Source organism: Cheilinus undulatus, linkage group 7, assembly GCF_018320785.1.
Source record: "Cheilinus undulatus linkage group 7, ASM1832078v1, whole genome shotgun sequence".
Classification (NCBI taxonomy): Eukaryota; Metazoa; Chordata; class Actinopteri; order Labriformes; family Labridae; genus Cheilinus; species Cheilinus undulatus.
Genome location: NC_054871.1, coordinates 16,656,493 through 16,678,920, shown reverse-complemented (window position 1 = coordinate 16,678,920; position 22,428 = coordinate 16,656,493). Strand labels below are relative to the sequence as shown.

At 38.3% G+C, this 22,428-nt stretch overlaps 1 protein-coding gene across 2 annotated transcripts in view; it reads right to left on the bottom strand.

Moving 5' to 3' along the window:
* Positions 1–13,161: 13,161 nt before the first annotated feature.
* acsbg2 (acyl-CoA synthetase bubblegum family member 2) overlaps positions 13,162–22,428 on the bottom strand; it is a 29,402-nt gene continuing 20,135 nt past the window's right edge. For both annotated transcript variants that reach the window (XM_041791540.1, XM_041791539.1), the window contains exons 5-15: positions 22,251–22,339; positions 20,867–20,987; positions 20,109–20,189; positions 19,869–20,018; positions 19,308–19,484; positions 18,059–18,240; positions 16,795–17,037; positions 16,459–16,676; positions 16,196–16,335; positions 15,305–15,551; positions 13,162–14,772 (exon numbers count right to left, since the gene is read on the bottom strand). In XM_041791540.1, the coding sequence (XP_041647474.1) occupies positions 14,654–14,772; positions 15,305–15,551; positions 16,196–16,335; positions 16,459–16,676; positions 16,795–17,037; positions 18,059–18,240; positions 19,308–19,484; positions 19,869–20,018; positions 20,109–20,189; positions 20,867–20,987; positions 22,251–22,339 (1,767 nt within the window). In that variant the 3' untranslated portion in view covers positions 13,162–14,653. The remainder of the gene's footprint in view (positions 14,773–15,304; positions 15,552–16,195; positions 16,336–16,458; positions 16,677–16,794; positions 17,038–18,058; positions 18,241–19,307; positions 19,485–19,868; positions 20,019–20,108; positions 20,190–20,866; positions 20,988–22,250; positions 22,340–22,428) is intronic.

The window sequence follows — 22,428 nt, the reverse complement described above, 5'->3', positions numbered from 1 at the left end:
TTGGGTATGAAGCTCAGGCACAAACAACACAAACACAAATACAAATAGACATATATAATTCAGGCGACACTTGACCATAATTCTCTTTATTTTTACATTTTAAGCTGCATAAAACTTGTATTAACTGGTTGATTTTATCAACACGCTAAAATGTAGTTGTCTGCAGATATCAGTGTTTTATTATATCAATATCAAGAGCTTTTACCCCCCGGCCAAAAAGTGGGGGGCATCAAAAAGTGACATGAAAGGCGGTGAGAAACACTGGTATAAAAATATTAAACAAGTTATTTTCTAAAGTAACACGTGAGATACTTACAACTACATCAGGACCTGTGCCTTTATGGCTTTTTTGTTCTGAGAGGGCCAGCTTCTATACATTACCAAAGTGTTTTCAACACCATAGGCATTTCAAGCATTTCAGCATTTTCAATGCTTAGCCCTAGGTGCAAAATCGTCTGCATCATCAGTCTTTTTTTGTTGTTGTTGCACTCACTGCACTCTCAGTTGAAACAGTTCAACATATGGAATAGCACCATGCTCATCAGTGTTACTTCTTCTTCACTGACCAATCAGAATCAAGACCTACTGGACTTCTGATATCAGCTTTCTCAACAAAAATAGGGGAAGTAACATTTTTTTATTCCTACTACCAATCTTAGTCCAGACACAGGTTAAAAGCTGCTGCTAATGCAAGGACATTACTCCAATCCTGTCTAATTAGTGTTAATTTACTCAACATAAACTATGACTAAAAATATTGGTCAACTACCTTTTTTCCATGAGGAAGACTAGACTAAGACTATCTGAAAGTGGATGGATCTTTGGTGATTAAAAACTCAGATGAAAAGTAAGTTTTGTCAAGGAAACTAAAACAAGACTTGACTTAGTGCTTGACTGTTGGACATTCAAAATTCACGATATTTCTCAACTGGTACGTCAGAATTTTCATCAGTGTATTTTAAATCACTTAAATGATTAATAGGTCAATGTTGTTACCTCCATAGTGATTTCCAATGTGGCTGATTAAATCAGTTCAAAGATAATAATTATGACTTAAGTAAAGATTAAAATGTGAGCGCTTTCTATTGGAATTCTGGAATTCAAAGTTACTTTGGTTTTCATTAGCTTAAACTTGACTAAAACTTATAATGGGTTAAAATGACTAAAATGTGGCAAAATAAAGTACATTTTAATCTTAAGAGTAGGAATAAATTTTTTAAAAAAGATGCAAAAATTTAAACTGTTTCTGCTGTTTCTTGTATTCTTAAGCATTCAGCACCATGAAACAGGGACCTGATGATCACTATTAGGGCTGCACGATTTTGGAATAAAATGCAATTGTGATTGTCCTGGACAATATTGCGATTCTGAATTTGTTATAAGGATATAATAAATAAATAGTGTCATGAATCTACTTGCTTGGCTATCAAGGGAAATGCTGAGAATAGTGATAGTTTTAAAGTGTACATTTTCCAATTCAAAACATACAAATATTAACTTGCATAAAAAACTACAAAACCTTGAGGTTTAATGTACTGCTGTCAAAATAAGTTGATATTAAAAAAAAAGTTTTCTCTGTTTGGAAAACAAAGGGACACGTACAAAGTGCAGTAGTTGTAATATTGTAAATTTAAAGGCCTTTCTGCAGGCATTTTTGTAAATCTTTCAAGTACTGTTAAATCCCAAAATAACTGCAGCCTTTTATGCAATCATGTAATTGCACAGCCTGGCATCGCAATTGAGATTAGATTAATTGCCCAGCAGTAATCTCTATCAAGAAGAGTGAGATGCTATGAGTCATCTTTTGTAACCTAGCAACTAAGGCTGTCAGCATTAAATGTGATGCGATTAAGGCCTATAATCAGTGCATAAACTTTTTTTATTGCATTAATCGCATACTAAGGTTTAGCCACTACAATGTCTCCCTGCAGCCACAGTGATGTGGCTGTTATCAGATATTTCACTTTATAAATGTACTTTTTCCTTTTTAATCCGTAGCAAGTTCCTTTCTCTGTAGTGAAGTACATGGCATAATCTTTGATCTTCTTGATATTCCTCATTTTCTTTCAAAATAAAAGCAGGTCTTTATCCAAAAAGGAAGCCAGTAACCTTAAGAAGTAGTACTGCCAGAGCAGAAAACACTGTTAGAGGACAAGGCCTAACTGTTAATTAAATGTCGATAGTGTTTAAAGATTCAAGTTAAACCGTGTCCAGGTTCACGCATGTTTGATTCCAAAGTTAGACTCAACAATGTACATGAAGACACTCAGAAGTGTGTTTGTGTTTGTTTGTGCATGTGAGGGACTGTGGGGGTTTCCCTGTTGTCTGAACATTTAAAAACACATGTTCTGTTGAGTCTCTCCTCGACTTCCTCGCGCTGAAAGCTGAGCCTTGACCTCCTCTCCCCCTCCTCCTCTTCCCCTCTCCCATTGAAGCCCTCTCACTTCATCCCTCCTCCTCCTCCTTCGCCTCTCTTATTCCCATATTGACGTGCATGAAAGGGCTCGACTGCTCGCAGCCAGAGCAGTGGAGGATCACTCCTGAATTGCCTTCTAAGCAGTGGGTCGGGAAGGGTGGGGGTTAAGAAAAAAGCCGTGAAAAAGTAGCCATACTTGTCTCCCAGAATCCAAAAATAATAAGAAAAAAATAGGGGCCACGCTTTTTTAACATTTTATTTTTCTACAAGTGCATTTGTGTATTTATTCCCAGATTGAAAACCTGTGAGCTATGAATGTATATCGCTTTTACTTTTCTACGGCTAGCAACAGCCCCACTCTAGTGCCTTTTTCTGCGACTTGCAGTGTGAGGGGGGTGTGCTCTGTTAGCCATGGTCACACAGATTGAACCCCCCAAGCAAGTGTTAATAGGGATGCCTGAATATCCAGTATTGTCTTAATGGCTTCCATTCCTGCTTCTCCTTTCCCAGTGTCTTTGTAGGCTGTTGTCATTTTAAAAGTGGCATTTACTCCATGATTTTGACGGTGGTGGTCGTGTTTTCTGTTCTTGCTTTCTGAGATTAGGTTCAGTGTTTTAAAAGAGGAAGCATCAGGTGACTGTGTGGTAGTTTCTCTCTTTAATTAGCTCTAGAAACAGTTGCTTCAGCTGTGTTGTGTGTCTTTGTGGTCCATGAAAAGGGTCTTGGTATCCCTCTCAAATGGTTTGAAGTATTTTAACTAATGATGGAGCGTTTCAGACCAAGTCAGCAGACACTCAGAGAGCACCAATGAAGGGTATGTAAACAAATGAGCTGAACAATATGACCCTTATGTTTTTTTGTGAATATTTTAAATGTATTCATCAGGGGTCTGCATCATGAAACAGGATTATTTGGATAGATGGCTAACTTTGTCTCCAAAAGCGATCTCACAAAGCTGGAAGACATCATTAAACCTTTTCTTCATTGATAACCTGCCAAAGAAAAGTTGCCATTTAGGGGATGAGATCAAACTTGCTTTCACAACACAATACTTCCTGTATCACACATTAAAAACGGGTAGCCCGCTCTTTTTTCACGTTCCTCATAAGAGATGACTGCAAGGAGGTGACAGGAAAGAGACGTGCAGCAGAGCTTCGCTGTTTGACCCTAATGTGCAACATTGTGGTTAAGCAAGATGCATCTGCTAACTCTTGAAGAGTGCTTGTTGCACCATGATGATAAAAATTAGATTGCATTTTCAGCTGAATAACACTCTACTCAAATAAATTAAAGTGCTAAAGCAATGCTTATTGCATTAATGATCAAATTAGGCCTGCTTAGTATTAAAAACATGTAATTACAGTGTTCAAAATTTGATAAATGTATATAAAGTTAAATAAATAAGGGGAAAAAGCAGTGCACAGAGGCTGTAAGGCCTAGTGGGGGGTCCAAAGACACCGGGGATCAAGGGATGCTTTCCCAAAAATCAGAGAAATCTAGAATAATTCAAAGTGGTGTATTATATCCATTATTGTGAAAAATATCCTAACATGGGTTCAAATGAAATAACACCATCGCCATTGAGTGAGATTTGTGCTTAAATTAATGAGCACATAAACGTGTAAATTTTGACGTAATGCTTTGTGCAACATCGTACGCTTTAACCACCTCCAGGGAAGGTGAGTGTCTGGGTTTCTGACGTTATTTGGGGGTCAGTACTCACCAATACTGACTTCAAACATGAGTACTTATAATGCCATAACTGTTCTTGAAATTATTTTTAAAGTTTTGTTTTCACTGGATTTTCCTTGTCCCTCTTGATGATTTATTTGTGCATGGTTTCAGTCTCCTCTACTTTTTTCATCCTCATTTATGTGAAAACATCACCAAACTGCAGACTTGGCTTCAACTTTGACTACATAACAACATAATGAGAGGCTAGTATCATGCCTTGAAATGATCCTAATTACTGTTTCTGCTGTGTTTTATGAATACAAGCAGTTAGGCTTGGTATTGGCACTGATACCTGATACTGGTACCGGTATCTTTGCATCTCTATATGCAATGCATGTCCCTCCAGGGCTTCTGTAATGATGAGCTTCTCAAACATGTGGGATTTGTCCCATCTCTTTGTTCAATTTGTTCCATCTAAGGTCTAAACTGCAGCTCTTTTGATTTAAAAAATAGAAGTGCTTGAAATTTAGCAGAAATATGGGTGGGGATTTCTCATTAAGGAGGTGGGGGTCCTGAGGCTAGACCAGTCAAGAATTGCTGATTTAAGGAAGCCTTTACAATAATATCCACTTTTAGGAAGTATCCTTTTACTTTCTTTCACTGCCTGGAATAAATAGACATATTATTGACTGTATGTTACCCACTTGTACCGTGTTTAACAATTTGAAATTTACCATTTGCTGCTGCACTGACTAACATTTTAAAGGGATCAACAGTTTTATAATAATTATGCTTCTCTGATTGGCTGCACATTTGCCTCTTTTGGTTAGCAGATTTAAGATCCAGCTTTGTGAGACTTGTTTCTAGGATGGCCAGTGTTAGGGTGCATTTCCACCAAACAGTCTGGTTCAGTTTTGTTCAGTTGAGCAAGCAGTCATTTGTGTTTCCACTGTTGGGAAAGGTACCAAAATAGCTGACCTGTCCTGTGCTGTCTTTGCAACACCCTTCTGTTCGGGTATTAAGGGTTGAGATAGATATAACGGTGGCTGATGTGCCCACCTACAAAGCACAGGTACAGTTGGCTTTGAAAACAGAAGCAAGTTCAGGATGTACCGTACCAAACTGTACCAGACTGTTTGGTGGAAATGTGCTATTAGAAGCTCCAAAGAAAGCCGCACCAAGCTGAACTTTCCTCTTGATTCAGACCCCTGGTGTGCCAGTTCCTGTGGCCCCTCCAGTCTTCACACACTCAGTTACACCGACACACTAACCCACTGTGGTACAAACCTTCAATGGAGGTTCCCTCACAACCCTCTCCTTCTCAGTGCTTTTATTCTGATGCTCCGATAGCTTTAATATTTCGCTCTTCTCTCTCTGTTGCCTGCCTCCACACACTCCCTCTGTCCTTACTGTAAACGCCGTCTGTGCTCAAAAAACACGTCTCCAAAAACTAAAAAAAAAAAGAAGAAAAACCAGGATCCCTGCCGCCTTACGTGCCCTGCAGTTACCCGCCTCCTACCCTCACTTCTCCCCCCTCATTTTCTCTCTAGGTGTGCCTCTGTCGACACAACTTCAGGCTGTTATTACTGAGAATGAACTTTGCATATCTGCGTGTGTGACGTGTTAGTGCATCTGCGAGTGTGTTTGTGAGACATTTAAAAAACCAACCCTCCTGTCCTCTTCTCTGTGCATCGATGTGGGAACTTTAAAGTCCTAGTTCATGAACTCTAACGTTTGACCCGGCGCTCATTCAGTCCCTTGTTGTGGTGAGAGAGAGGGGAGGCTGCGTCTTGAAGCCCCTCGGTCTGCCCACAGTCAAAGTTTTATTTATGGACCTCTGCACTTTTGGCTGTGACGACTTCAGTACTTAAGTAGTTACCTAAACTGTATTTTTAAGGATTTTATACAATATTTACATGCAATACGATATGAATTAATTTGTTTTTCTTTGCCAACCATTTTTTGTTTGTTTGTTTATTTAATTGTCTTTATTTCGGCATGATCTGTCGCTATTATTCACAAACATGCCCCATTGGATCTATTTTTCAAATGTTATGGGGTTTGTTCCCTGTATTTTTGTGTGTGTCATGATTCTGATGACAGCTGAACACCTGAACATGAGCAGGTGTTGGAAAATATCTGCTGGATGAGCTAAACTTTAATATCACCCTCTGCTTCCTGTAGGAATAATTGGACCAGAAGGAGCTGAGCTGTTGAATTTCTCTGTCATGTCTGGTTTCTTTTCTACTCATACATAGATGTCTGTACCCAAACAAAGAAACACTGTCATCTTCATCTGATTTTACTGTGTGATGATAACTTGAGCCTGAAGAAACACATCATAGGAAACAGAAGAGTAACAAAGTGGAGTCATACCTGATACCAGAAGTAACAATACCATTCATCTTCCACTCCTGTTGGCAGTACATTATAAACATAACTCCATCCCTATCTATTTTACCTATCTATTTTACCTTTTCAAATCAGATTCAGGCCACTTTGGCTATGTTCACACTGTAGGCCACAATGCGTATTCTAAACATTTTTCAGAACTGGTTTTATTTTTTGTTTGCCTGTTCACACTGTGGTTGAATTCCAAAAGATCAGATATGTATCTGATCTAGAACCACCTATGAAAGTGGCCTGCATCTGATCGGAAAAGGTCATACTCAGTGTGACTTGTTCTCTTGACACTGTCAGAAAAAAATCTGATATGAGTCACATGTGACCAAAAAACATCTGATTCAGGCCACTTTAAACTGCAGTGTGAACATGGCCTTTGTCACCACTAAGTAGATACTTCTCCTTGCATTTTATTTACTCTGTTGTCCCTTGACAGTGGGCTAGACTTATTTTTTTGTATTTATCTACGGATGACATAGCTGGTTTTCCCATTATGATGGATTAATTTATCTCATCTTGAGATACCAAAGCTTGTTTTATGGTGATAATCCCATAATTGAATGGCAATATACAAAACAAAGTACACAGTGGGCATGCCTCCGTCAATATGTTTACATGCAGTTAGAAAAAGTTAAATTACTGTGTTTGTCAGACCTAAACTAGATGTTAAAAATGTATCCAAACATGTCAGTCATTGTTGTAACCAAGTCAGATAGACTTTTTCACATATCCATTGCATGGGATATGTCTCACGGCCACCTGGACAATGTTACATACATTGTGTTTTGGACGGGTAGAACCTGTTAAAAAAGGATGATTGGACAAAAGTTCTGTCTGTCACGAGTCCTCAGTAAGTACCTATATCATGGTAGTGTGACTACTATGTGATAGATCAGGCCATGTAATGCTACCATTGTCCAAACTTATGAGGTAAATCAGACCTGTTTCTGTGTTTACATGAATAAGTTGAGATCTTGACAAATCAGTCAGAAATTAGTTTTCATCACAGAGAAACTCCTAAAAAAATGTATGCATGCATAGCAGCTTAGGACTTCCACAGACGTAAGATCAAAGTTTGTGATACCAAAAGTAAACACTGGAACATGAAGTCCACACTATTAAAAACCAGGTGAATATTATAAATCCTGCAGCAAAGACTTTTGGATATACTTGGAGCCGAAAAGTTTTATTACCAAGTCAGCCTTACTTTTTCTCACCCTGCTTCTGATATGAGTCAAAGCTCGGATTTTTAACCTAATTTGTGTTTAGATTATGTAAAATGCTCATTGTAGGTGATGTTATCTGCATCTCTGAAGCAAAGCTACAAAAGTGCCTGAAAGAATGAGCGGCTTTTTCAAAAGAGAATTACGGTATAAAAGCTCTGAGAATGTTACTAACAAAAGAAAAAATGTTTTTGGCTGGCTCAGATACTCGGTCATTAAAGCTGAATGTTCAGTTAAAGAAATACAGCGAAGGAAGGCAGAGCCTCTCGCTGCTTTTGCACGATGCTTCATGAAATTTGTACACACTGCTGCCATGGTAACCTTCTCATTTAATATGATCAACTGAAACACTCAAAACAGCCTAAAATTCACTTTAGCATTCAACAATTAACAAATTAATTTAGTCATTTTCTGGATAGTTTACCGCCTTTATGACTCAATCTTTTTTAACAGCTCCAGTGAGCATGTAGCCATTTTAATCCCCTTTTTACTACTTTTTCCTTTCATTATCAGCTAAAGCTCATTTGTATTTGAGTATTGAAAGCTGTTATTGCTTCCATAATAAGAGCAAGTCAAAATAAGAAAATTGGAGCGCCATGTGAGCAGTTAATCACTGTGGAAGTTAAATTTTAATATAAAAAACAACATTTTGAATTCTGATTAAGAACAAATGTTTAATTGGATCTACAAAATTGAGAAAAACACTTCTGGTACCAGTTATGCTCCGACTGTGAAGCTCTGAGGAGGTTCTGTGGAAGTGAAGCATTTCAGCTGAGACTATTATATATAATATGTGTATAATACAGCAAAGGTAGAATATCTACTGTGTGGATCTTTAGAGGATGGAGAAAAGGCGAACATAGAGCATTTGGTTCCTTGAGAATAAAGTGAAGGGGGGTGGGCGGGGGCATGTGCAGACGGGATGTTTCCTGTGTCAGTGGTCGTCATAATGTGTCTGTGACGGGGGGACAGGGTTGCCTGTATTTATAAAGGTTTGATTTTTTTAACTGATGGTAAAAAGGGGGGGAGGGTCGGGTTCAATATTTGTGGTCCAAACAAGAAGAACAAACGAACTGGATGGCAGAACAATTTGGTATTTTTGAGAATGAAAAACTTGGCATTAAAATGCCACCATGTGGCCATATGATGCAAGTTGTTAACAAGGACAAAACATGTTATTTTAATGTTATTTTTTATTTTGAAATCATATTATTAATAAAGTCATTAAGTACTGTTGACTCTGCTGTGTGTTCGTGTGATCATTGACCGCTGAGCGACCCGGTCATGGCCGTGCGTGCAAGGTTCATGGAGGGTTCATGTGATGGTCAGAGCAGTCTGAAGGGTCAAAAGGACACGCAGCGGGCCGGGTAATAATGCTCATGATGCATTGACCATCTATCGAGGAAATGTCACTAAAGGACAATGTTTATTGGAAAAGGCTGATCAATAAATAGTTTTTGTTACGCAGCGCTGCACCCAGAAAACCCACAGAGATGTTTGAGCCTGCTGATCAACCTCCATTATTTACACTTTTAATTCAAATGATACACAATACTAAAGGTTTCATTATTTAGACCAGGGTCAGGAACCTTTTCTGTTGCCTATACCCCCTTTCAAATAATCAGTCTGGAACTGAGAACCTTACAATGGAGTTAAAACAGCCTGTTAAGTTTATGCCTATCAGCATCACTGATACTATGTGACCATTCATTGATATGTTTTACAAAATAATGTAATTACTCTCCAGTCAGTCATGATATTTAACTCTTACTTTAACTTTTATTCACACATTTTTCTGTCTGTTGTTGAACATGACTCACACATAAAGACTCAGACAAACATGCACAAAGAGTATCCTGTTGAGATGAGCTTATGCAGGTGTCAGAGTGAGGCGCTGCTGTCCATGAAGGAACACCGCCTGGCCAGTTTGGGGTTCAGTGCTTTAGTTGAGGGCACCTTGTCAGTACCCAGGAAGTGAACTGGCACCTCTCCAAACTACCAGACCACTTTCCAGACTTGGTCTGACCAGGACTTGAACCAGTGGCCCTCCAATTTCTGAAACAAGTCCTCACAGACCGATTTACTGCTGCCCAACATAAGATAATATGGCAAATACAAACATTACAGATGCACCGATTGTAGAAATCAGGACCTATCAGATCCTGCAGTTTAAAATAAGCCCATGTTTTTTCATTAAACCTTTTAGTATAAGACTTCCACAACAGCAACATTTCTCTCATGTTTGACTATGAAAAAAGATCAGGGTTTGACCAGCGTGTAAAATCTTCTGTCCAATTATGAATCAATGAATCAGCTGTTAGATGCCAAGACAATCTGGCTGTAGACCACTACTGTGAGATGCCACCTCTGTCAGGATGGAAATGCATACTACAAATTTCAAAATAAAATCAGATTAAACTTCTGGTTAGGGTAAGTGTTAGAATATCAAAAGTACAAAGTAAAAAAAACTGGACTGCCAAAATCTTTAATAAAGCAGAGTAAACATCTTACAGGAAAAACAAACATAACCTTAGTGAAGACATTCTTACACAGCTAATGTAGCTAAAGCTAAAGAAGCTACGTTAGCTATGTAAGTTATGTAGATGAAGCTTTGTTGCTAATGTAGCTAAACATAAAATGACTACATTAGCTATGTTAACTTATGCTATGTTTGCCAAAGCTAACATAGCTACATTAGCTTCGTGACCTGCATAGATAATAGTAGTTTAATTACATTTGCTAAAGCCCAAGTTGCTAAAGCTAATTTAGCTACATTGGTGTATGTAGAAACGATAACTACGTTGCTGTGTAGCTATGTTAGGTTTAACTAAACCCAACATAGCTACAGTGATGAACTAGTCACATGACTTTTCTAAAACAGGTCTAATACATAATTTAATCCCAGATTAGATTTCATTTGACATGTGGTTATTTTTTTTAATGTAACTGCCAGACTGTTTATGAACAAAGCTGAATTCAAAGAAAGAAAATTCTCTTACATCACTTTCTGTTCTGACAGAGGCCATGTCTCACAGCAGTGGTCTATAAGAGCTGAAATCTGCAGCCAGAGCCTCCTTGTTAGATGTGCTAAATGCCAGTATAAAATTGATATGAAGCAACAGATGAACATCTGTTAGTGACATCAGTTCATGCTCACATTATTTACCAATGGCTGATGTATCTATCAAAAGGGCTGATATTGGCTGATGTGGATGTTAAACTGATGTATTGATGCGTCACTAATTCTACACAAAGATGAATCAGCAGACAAAGACTTGAGAGGAAAGCAGTGTTTTAAGTAAGTGAGAAAGATATTGGTGTGCCACACCATCCAGAGCTTTATAGAAAAGGGGTAATTTTTTTAATTAGATTACTTAACCGGAAGCCAATGAAGATTTTTCAGTACAGGTGTAATTCAGTTTTCTTTGTCCCTGTAAGCACTCCAGCTGCAGTGTCTTGGCTGAGTTGGAGCCTTCCTATTGACATTTTAGGAAGTTGAGCAAAGAGGGTGATGCAGTATTCCAATGTGCTGGATATAAAAGCATGAACCAGCTTTTCAGAGTTGGATTGTGACATGAGGTATCTTAGTTGGAAATCAATGTTAATTTTGGCAGCTATTTTTAATTTTAGTTTTAGTATTTAAATAAAATGCATTTTAGTTTTAGTCACCTTTTAGTCATTTTGTATCCTTTTTTGTTTTAGTCTAGTTTAAGTCAACAAAAACTCAAAACATTTTAGTCTTGTTTTAGTCCATAAAAAGTCCTCACATTTTAGTCTGAACTTTTAGTCCAAGCATTTTTTTTTATTTGCCTAAATCCAGTGCCAAATCATGGTAGTGTGTTCCATGCACTCTGCCAAACCTGGGGTCCCTGCTTTCTACAGCGGAGAGGCAGAACAGATACAGATGTATTGTTCTTGACAATATTACCCACAGTGGAGAAATATCACGGATTTTGAATGTCCAACGAAAACTACATCACATTTTAGTCTAGTTGTAGTCATCTCGACGAAAACTTAACTTAGGTTTTGTCAGTTTTAGTCAACAAAGACCTATTTTTGTTAAAGTCTAGTTTTTGTCATGGAAAAAAAACTGACTTTAGTCATAGCCTTAGTCGAAATTAACACTGTTGGAATTGTTTCAAACAATGTTGCCTCTGTTTTTGTGGGCCTACTATCAAGATTTCAGTTTTGTCTGTTTAATTTGAATATTTAATTAACCGAACATGGACTACAGGACTAAGCTTAGTATCGTTGGCATAGGTATGTAAGAGACATTTTGTTTTTGTATTATAATACTCAGGGGTATCATTTAGAGATTGAACAGCAGCGGTCCAAGAACTGAGCCTCGTGGCACCCAGCAGTGAATGCATGTGATACAGAAAATGTTATTTCTTTGATATGATATGAACTACTGAAGGACAGATCCAGAAAGGCCAAAGTAAATTAGGTGTTTAGATGTTTAATCAGTCAAATTGAGGCATCTTCATAGCCGTTTTTTCATCTTTTAAGACAGTAAAATCTCCAAAACTGGAACAATAACTGTAGTAATTAAACATTATCTTATCCACCTGAGACATGAACCTTTGTTAGGTCAGCATTTTTAGTTTCTCCTGCTTATTTAGGATAAGTCCTGTCTGATAAGTTAAACATCAGCCTTGCCGTTGAACAGGAATTTCTTGGAAATTTTCCTTTCCAAAACCAAAACAAATTCCATAAAATTATGAAAAAATACCTAAAATTTATCATACATATTTTTTAAAGTATCCAATGAAAAGTACCAAATTATTTCTTTAGCTAGTCCTCAAATCTTTCAGTGAAACTTCCTCATAAAGCCTTGAAATTCCAATAAAATGTTCCCCAGAAATTCCATGCAAATTCATGAAAAATTTCAAGCAAATTCCCAAAATATAAAAGTAAATTTCCCCTTAAATTTCGAAATGTTCAAAAACATTCTCCAAGTTTCCATGAAAATGATGTAAACATCCAGCAAAAACACTGAAATTTTGAAAAAAAATAAAAATAAAAAAATTCAGAAAATTTCAAAGGACAATCCCAAAACCCAAATTCCCAATCCAGTTCCTCCAATATTTGGTAATAAATTTCCCACATTCCCCTGAAAATGCAAAAAAACTCTCCAAAATAAACAATATCCTCTAAATTTACATTAAAAAACTTGATCACTACCAAGGAAACTCCCTAAAGTATCCAAACAACAATTATCCCAGCATTTCAAGCCAATACCGTAAACTTGAATGGACATTATGTACAATTACCTTATCAATTCTAACACCAAAAATGATTAATATAATGTAGAGAAGCCAAAATGTAAAATCTCCATATGTGGATGCAGGGTCTTAAGAGTTTATATTTACCTTTGGGAAAGTTTAAGAATAGAGTATTTTTACAGCTCTAATTTAAATGGTGAACGAACACTCTGGAGACACATCAGGTTAAACAACTTTTATTCATTAACTGATCAAACACACAAATATTCACAGGCCTGCTTCGTGCGTATTTCCTTTTATCAACCCTGATATGGTTCACAACAAATAACAGTAACAGCTGTTTGGGGTCAGGTGAATTCAGTGTTCTGTCAGGAGTCTTGTGAGTTTCAAGTTTTCCTCCCATAAAATATGGATTATTGGTCATTCATTTCCGTAATACAAACCCTTTCTTTGCAACAGGCGGTTTTATTTTCTGGATGGACAATATTGGTTTGAAAAAAGTTAAAACAGCCTGAAACTCACAAAGCCTAGCACACTGATTCTCCATCATTTCCTCACTGGTCACTTTTTACACAAACCAGTTTAAATCTCAGTTTACCCTGAACGTCAGCAAATTTTAACCTTCACTTTAAGCTCCCAGAGTGCTACAAACTCTTAACATATGCTTTATATTTACAATTACTTCATATACAAAGTCAGCTCTTAAGATTTCATTGAGATTTTTAACATTAAAGATGGAAACAGACCAATAAAAACAGCTGTAATGTAGCTGGTATATTTCATTTCACCTACATTTAACTTATTTTATGTTCATTTCCTGTTTGTGTACCTTTGTGTCCTCTGTTTGAGTGCAATAAATGGATTAAAATGACTGATTTTTGGGAATAAATGGCATAAGAACCACCTTTAAAATAAATTTACATAAAGACAAGCGAATGATGATGAGAAAAGCAGAACATATTTACAGTATTTCACAAACACAGCAAGTCTACACACAGAAGGGCTGTTTGATTTAACAGGACCAGGCAGGTGTGCAGGCTGCAGCAAGTCAGCATAAAAATCAGACGGACGTTACAATTACAAAAGGCAAAATATGGCTTCAATGACTTCTTTTTACAGAATGACTAATTAAATCTGGAAGCGTTTTATGAAACACGAAGAAATGCACACATTGATACGTTAAATGCTCGTTTCTTTAAGAGATGTTTGAAAGTTACACATGTAAAAGGTAAAAATTGGATATTCTAGCTGAATTTCATGTGAAGCCCTCAACAGAAATGTTTCTTCATTTGAAGCTGATTTGGCTTGCTTAAACTTTGGCAAACTCAAAATAAATTAAGAAAAACATGTTCGAAAACACAAATTACCCAGGTGAACTTTTTGGATTCTGTCACTTTTGCTCAAGTAATTCAGTGCAATAAACAACTTTTCTTACATACAGCTGATGCTACTTCATCTATCCGATATCATCCAAATAATAAATAGTCAGTTAAGCTTATTAATGTCTTCAACATGGCTTCATATGTTTGATTTCCTTTTCACAGAGCACAAATGTAAACCAAAGACAGAACGAGCAAAACTTAAGGCAACCAAAACATTTTTACAAAAGGAAACCTGCTGCTGGGAGAGAAAAGGTGGGATAATGAGGTGTTCAGTCCATCATATTGATACAGACAGTGTTGGTTCTCCCTGCAGGTGGAGGAGCAGCAGATTTACTTAGGAGGCAGTGGGTTGTCAGGGGTGGTCGGAGTTGGCAGTTCCTTATAGAAGTTTTCAATCTGATCTTTGTACATCTTCACCACCACTGGCCGCTTCAGCTTCATGGTCGGGCCTGTGGAACAACAATTAAGACTGTTAAAACTTGTTTGATATTATAAGATGCTAATTCAGAAAAAAACAGCAACTGAATTAATGCAACATGGTTCTACTTTCAGAATGAGTTACGGGATAGGAAGAAAAACAATTTTGATTAATTTTTCATCCAGGTATTTGCCCCTGCAGCTCCAACAGCTTTACAGATAAATTGGCACAAATGGGCAAGTGGTAAGATCCCGCCCCAAGTATGTGGGTGGCCCGGCTTCAAGTCTGGCCTGTGACTCTTTCACCACATGTCATTCATACCGATAAATCTCATGGCGCACTAGGGGAATGACAAAACTGTTGATACTAGACTCTGTTTGAAGTTGAAGTAAAAACACTGGGAATAGGCAGAACATTTCACTGGGAGTTTAAACATCAGCCCTATAAGCTGAATTTCTCTCCTTATAGGCTTAAAGTATCTTGAATAAATTAAATTCAACCACATCTGCAGTTTTTGACTCTTTCAAAAATTTCACTCCCCAGTCAACAGCTCCTACACTCACCAAGCTCTCCTCCTGAAACGGAGAAATCCCGATCCAGAATGACCCACTTCTGGATACGCTGAGCGTTGGAGGTTGCCTTCTCGTTGACTCGGTTGATTCCCTCCTGAATGGCGGCATGAATCGCCCGGTCTCGTCCTCCTGCGACCTCAGAAACGCGTGTGGCGGTACTGCCCAGCTTCCTGCAGATTTCTAAAGCCTCTGGTGTCAGCTCATCCTCTGGATCACCTGAGTCTGGATTTACCTGGCACTGGAAAGGAAATTCATCAAATGATTTAATTTAATTTCCTTTCATTTCAACGTTCCTACCCATGCAGCTCAAAGCACCTTCAGGTTTAAACTATAGTTCTGTTTACACCATGTTGCAGTTTTCATAATGGCCACTTGGTGGCAGCACCGGGGTAGAAACGTTTTCATAGACTGTGCTGCTCCTCTGCTCACAGCTATCAGGTCAGATACAGACTCTATTATTATCTCTGAGATTAGATTAAAAGTTTAGAGGTATGTTTGCAAGATTCATATGCAGATATGTTTTGCAATTTCCATCAAGATACAGAGCTGCTAACAAGTTACACTGTCTATCTGATCTGATAACGTCCCTTTTACGAGACCTTCACATGCTGTTATATGCATAGATAGTTCACTCACAACTTACACAGTGATAGCAGCTGCAACTAAAGATAATTTCCTGTACAATCTGTCTATTGTTTTGTTGGATTTGGTAGCTTTTTCTTTGTTTAAAAATATAGGCATTAAGAAACCACAAATTATCTACATTTAAGAAGCTGTAACAAGACAATTTTGATGTTTTCCTAGTCCATTTGAATTTTGCTTACTTTTCTAAGTTTAATGCCTCTAGTACTAGTTTCAGATCTTATTTAACTTGAGGCTAACCTTAATGGTGAGCAGCATGGCCAGAAACTTCCTCTTGTCTCCGATCAGCATGGCGTTACTGATAAGTGGCACAGCCTCCTTCACTGCGTCCTCGATGGGAACAGGAGGGATGTTTTCACCTCCTGCTGTGATGATCAGCTCTGAGTATTAAAAAAGAAACACACAAGTTATAAACAGGCAGGAGAAATATTCTCTCTTCGGTCCATGGAGACTTTTCTCCTACATTCAGTGAGTGTAGCTATCTATCTCTATAACAATAGTACCTTTAATTCTTCCAGTGATAAAGAGGAAACCATTCTGGTCGTGTTTGCCCAGATCTCCTGAGTGCAGCCAGCCCTCTGCATCGAGAGCCTCCTCTGTCTTATCGGGCATGTTGAGGTAACCCATGAAGACGTGGCGGCCCCAGAAACAGATCTCCCCGTTTCCCTCCTCATCAGGGTTGTACAGCTTTGTCTTGCATCCTGGCATCTCTTTCCCACAGCTGCAGCACAGAAAACATTGCTTTAATGCACAACTAAGCACATGTTTTGCATCAGCTCAGAGTTTTAAATGTAAAGAAATTCTGAGTCAAATTGCATCCAAGTAAACAGATGAAGCACCTAGTAAGCTTGAAGGCTTCAGGGACGGAGACGGTGTGAGGTCCTGTGCTCTCGCTCATGCCGTACAGCTCATACAGAGGGATATCCAGGCTAAGGAAGAACTCCAGGGTGTCTTTGGTGATGGGGGCAGCGCCTGTGTAGCACTTGTTGCAGCGGTCCAGACCAAGGGCTTTACGCACCTTCTTGAAGACAAGTTTTCTGGCAATTTGATAACTCAGTGGTGCACGGCCAGCCACTCCGTTTCTGAGGAGAGATGAAAAAAACAGAAAAGTGTGAGGGTTTGGACACAAGTTAGAGCTTTGCCCTGAAGATTACAATATCTTATTCATACATAGATCACTGGTGGTTTTCGGGCCCTTGGGACATCCATGGCACAACCAGAGGCTTGTGGCGACCCTACTACCAGCCTGGACAGTACACTAAGCCATGCTTACTTGCCACATCCATCCCTTACTCCAACCTAAAGGAGTGTACTTTGTTACTGTTTTAACAGATTATTTTCCAGTACCCCTGCAAAGACATCCAGAGCAAGACTAGGGTTGTGTCATTCCTTCCTGCCTGAGGTTGCCCTTATGCAGCTTATTTGCCACATCTGTGCCTTTGTTCAACATCAGTTTTTGTCCTGAAAGTTTTGCACAGATCTGTACACATAAAAGACCAATTTTAATCCAGTAAGGTCAACATGTCTAAATATGCAGGGGTTTCTTTATGTAAAAGTTAGCATGCTAACACACTAAAATCAAAAACAAACGATAACGATTAACCACTGGCATTGTCTGCATGCTTTCTTGACACCGCAAGAATTTAGCTTAAAGCAAAACTTCACATGGCTGTCACATAATGTTATGCAAATTTCACACTGAGGTGTCAGAAAGTTTTAAAACTCCCTGAAAACAAAGATAAGCATAATTACTTAGTCACAGAGGTCTCAAGTGGTGTGTAGTGGTTGTCTAGACAGAAAGGCCACACGCGGCAATAAGACATTACCAAAGCATGGAATAAGGAACCAAAAACATGTAAATGTGGGGGCCTGCAGATGGTCGAGTGGTTTAAGGCGCGCACCATGTACGTGAGCGACCTGGGTTCGACTCTGGCCTGTGGCCCTTTACTGCATGTCTCTCCCACTCTCTTCCTTGTTTCCGAGTCTATCCACTGTCCTCTCTCTTATAAAGGCATGAAAAGGCCCAAAAATAAACCCTTATTTAAAAAAAAAAAAAAAAAAAAAAAGTAGATGTGTCATGTAGATGTCCCAACATGTACGTACTGATTCATCTTTGTCAGATTTGTCTGCAGCCCGACATCTTTGGCCCAGGCAGCCACCTTCCTGCGTACAGTGGAAGATTTGGCTCCAACAGATTTCATCTTCTCCTGCATCTTCTCCCAGACACGTGGGACACCCATGAAGGCTGTGGGACGCACCTCCTTCAGAGTGTTGACCAGAGAGCCCTGGAAAAAGAAAGACAAGCTTTAAGCACAAATGACACATCACATGGAGTCTAGAGTCCATGTGAGATCCTGGAAAAAATCAAAGGATGAAAAGAGGCTTTTTCCTGCTCATTCCCTCAGGGTGTCCTGTAGATATTTACTGAAACACGTGCTAATCTGTGTGCCCTCATAAATACATTATGTCTTTAACTCTCTGTTGATACACATGAGCAGCAGCTCAGCATACCAGACGTGTTTTCATACCATTGAAAAACTCATAGAATTCCCATGAAAGGACAGGTTACGGAAGATGCAAATGATCAGTTCAGGTTAAAGGAGCTGAGCTAAGCCTTTAACAACAGTCTGGTTCATTATAATGCACAATTTATTTCTAGTTTTTATGTATGAAATATCCTTGATCTTTATCTTTGAGAAGACAACAGGCTTTTTGAATTTAAAGAGATATCAAAGGTCAATCTCCTTAATAAGGCTTTTCATGTTTACTATTTATTTAACCTTTGAATTTTTGTCAAATCTTAAGATTTTTTGCCACTGTTTGGTCTTGCACAAGTTTCTACTTGACTTGTTTTTTTTGTCGTTTTCCAGCAGATTTGAGCTTTTTCTCTGCAAGAATAGGGCTGCACAAATTCTACCTGCTATTGTAAAAAATATATAAATCAGAAAAAAACAGTATCTTTTTGATTTTTTTTCTTTTATTATTATCATTTATTAGTATTACTTTTTTCTTTAATAGCATATATTTCAACATAAGGATCTAAATCCTGAAATATGTGATAATAAACTGTATTCATAGCTGTTTTCTCTGTAGCTTTATTTGTATTTTTGCAAAAACTGAATTAAAAATCGCAAATAATAAAAAACTGCGCCGGTAAATTTGACTTTACACTACTAATATATATTTTTTTCTCAATATTTTTCTTTAAATTCTGTTTTTCCTGTGAAATCAAGATTAAGTGAGTAAATATTCATGAGGATAGCTTATAATGGGACATGTATTTATGTTTTTTTAAAATGTAAATTTTTTTTTTTCTTTTTTGTCACCAATAATCATTACTGATGTTTCTCACCTTCAGTGCGTCTGGCTGTGCGAAATGCGTCGATCCTCCGACCTTCATGGTGACCCAGATGTCAACCATCTGTGCAGCAATGTGACTGAGCGGCAGGTAGCTGACCACAGACTCCTGAGCTTTTGTGGCGTCTGTCAGGCGCACGTGACGGCTGGTGGTAAGTGCAGTCCATGTTACCTGAGGGCAGAGAGAGATGTGGGTTAGTTGTTTCATGTTCAGGAGGAAACCGAATTTAACAATCGACCCAGAAAAACTTAAAAACAAGGCTGGGTTTCTATAACAGCAGTGTTATAAAATTCATCCATAAAAAAGCAGGTGTTATTGCTTAAGTCACTCTGCTTTGTGGAGAATTTAGACTTTTTCGGTTTAATGGGTTTACACTAAAACAAAAAGGAAAGTAGTTCCAACTGCTTTAGATATTTTGCTGACTCGTAACATCGAAACCTACTCAACAATCAGGTCAATTCTTTGAGCTGTCAACACTCTCCTGTACTTCATGACAAACAGGAACACTGCATTGTTGTCTGAGTAACTTAACACCACCATGCTGATTTATCTTACATTATCATGGCTGAGCATGACTCCTTTGGGCTGCCCGGTGGTTCCTGAGGTGTAGATGAGTGTGCAGCATTGGTTTGGCTTCTGGCTGGAGATGATGGCGTCTAGCGGTGCATCAGGCTCATCACGGCCGAGCTCCATGAACTCAGCCCACTGTGATGCAAAAACAGAAAACTGGATGAGTGGTTCTTGATCTTTTTATCCGGTAGTTACAAATGTCTTATGAAAAGAGTGTGTTCTTACTGAGTACAGATTTGGTCTCTTCTCTTTAAGTGCATCTTTGTATTGAATGATTGCTTTCAGGTGTGGCAGCTGGTCTTCAACCTGGGAATAACAACAAGTTATACTTTCAGAAGAACAACATTGCAGGGCAGCATTCAACAAATTTAAATGTCAATCATACAGTACAGACAATACGCTCTAATAATGCCTCAATGTCACGAGCACAGCTCATCCTACACACGTAAAACCTTTAAACCATGATTATAATACATTGTAAAGCCCTTTTGGTCCTGCAGCAAACCCTTTTTGATCTCCAAATATGTGGTCTTTTACTCCATTATATTTTAGATGCCTTTTTTAACTTATATTTTCATATTTTTGCATTATACACTTTGCTGTTTTAATTTCTTTTTTGCTTAATGTTGGATTCTAAAAATTCTAAAAATGTTGTTTTTATTGAGAACAGCATAAATACCAACACATATCACTACTGATAGAAAGGAAACATATATATAACATATTTCAAGGCAAGAATAGATGAAAAGCATATATGCCTACACATACTTAAAAACTCACATGTGCCCACATGCCTATCAAAATAACATTCCAAATTTAATACATTTTAAATAAAGAAAAACAAATGATCCATGAGTGATCTAAATGTTCTGTTCTTAACTCTGTAAAACACATTGAGATGTTCGTTGTATGCATGATGCCTTATATATGAACTTTACTTGCCTTCATATCTTGTTTCTTAAGTATTTATAAGATCATCTCACCTGCAGGATCTTCTGCAGCTGTTTGTGATTCTCCACCACAATAATATTGGCCTTACAGTTGTCTGCTACATACTGGCAAGCCTCAGGAGAGTTTGTGGTGTAGATGCCGACAGCAAAACCACTGCAAAGTACAGAAGAAGAGTCAGACCATCATATCAACCACTTTATCTGATCTTCTTCCCTCTTTTCTGACCTAAAGAGATATTTTATTGTCCCAGACCATCTCTGCTCTCCATTTAATCAGCCCTACATAAATCTGTACTAGATTTATTTACTGACAGTTTAGGTGCTGTGTAGTTAATATTGTTTTTATTAGCCTTGATCAGCACAGAGCTCTCAGGAAATTATGCTGGGCAAACTAACTTTCATTTTTATCTGGGACAATAAAAACTAAATGGCTTTACATCATTGTTCCAAAGTAAGCCATCCAATAAAGCGTGAGTTGTGAGACAAGCAAAACCTGATTCTTTCTTCTGCTTCTTGCACATGACCTGCAGAAACGTGAGCTTCACTATCCAGTTTATAAACTGAACTTGTGATTTGCCTCATCAGGACAGGTTTGACCAGCCAACAGTGGTTTCAAAACATTCTCATTGTCATGCATCAGCACTGAGCGTAGAGGAGCGTGGGAGCGTCCACCAACAGTCTAAGCCTGTGCGGATGCTTGAATGTGGCGGCACGCACAAGGAAATCATGCAGTGTTCCTATTTGTCCTGCACTGTTGTGATCAGACTGCCAAGAACTGCAGAAAATGAAACAAAATAATCGCAGCGCTTTGGGCTGACAGCATGGAAATGTCACATGGCAGATGTTTGATGATGTAAGTGGCTCAACCGAGGAAAATCTGCCCTTGACCAATCAGCATGTTTTATGCATGATTAAAAGAGGTTTGGGTTTTTCTTAATGAATAGAGCATATATTTTATAATTTTTTTATTCCAGGCTGAGTTTTCGTGCATGGACAGCAGAGGAGAGGCTGTGTGATTACTCTTGCATCATCTGGGATAACTCTTATACCATCTGTACACACCTTATTAGCAGTAAAACAAGAATTTGCAGCTTTAACTGGGAGCAAGTATCAGATACTCAACTACTGGTAAAAAAAATCCTACATCTTAGTCCCAAGAGGACAGCACTTCAGCAGAGGAAGTTTATCTGCAGTTCATCAACTTCCTGCTCAGAATTCTTTTGTAATCCATCATTTATGATGCCTTTAAGCCATAAGACTACGTGCTGAGCTGAATGACACCCACTGTTGTTTGCAAGTGTATTCATGTTTCATGCTTCAGATCAACTCAGGCATGAAACAAATGAAAACAGAGCTGCCAGTGAAGCAACACTGACACATTTTTTAAAACTCACTGAAGATGAAGATTTTAACTCACCCAGCCAAAATGGCTCCAATATCAGTGATGAACCACTCGGCTGAGTTGAAGCCCAGAATGCCAACGCCATGATAACGCTGCAAACCCAGCTGTAGAGAGACATGAAAGAGTTAATATCCGGGCCACAATTTTACTCAGAGGATGTATATTCTGTATAATTTTGCTTTGATGAAGACTT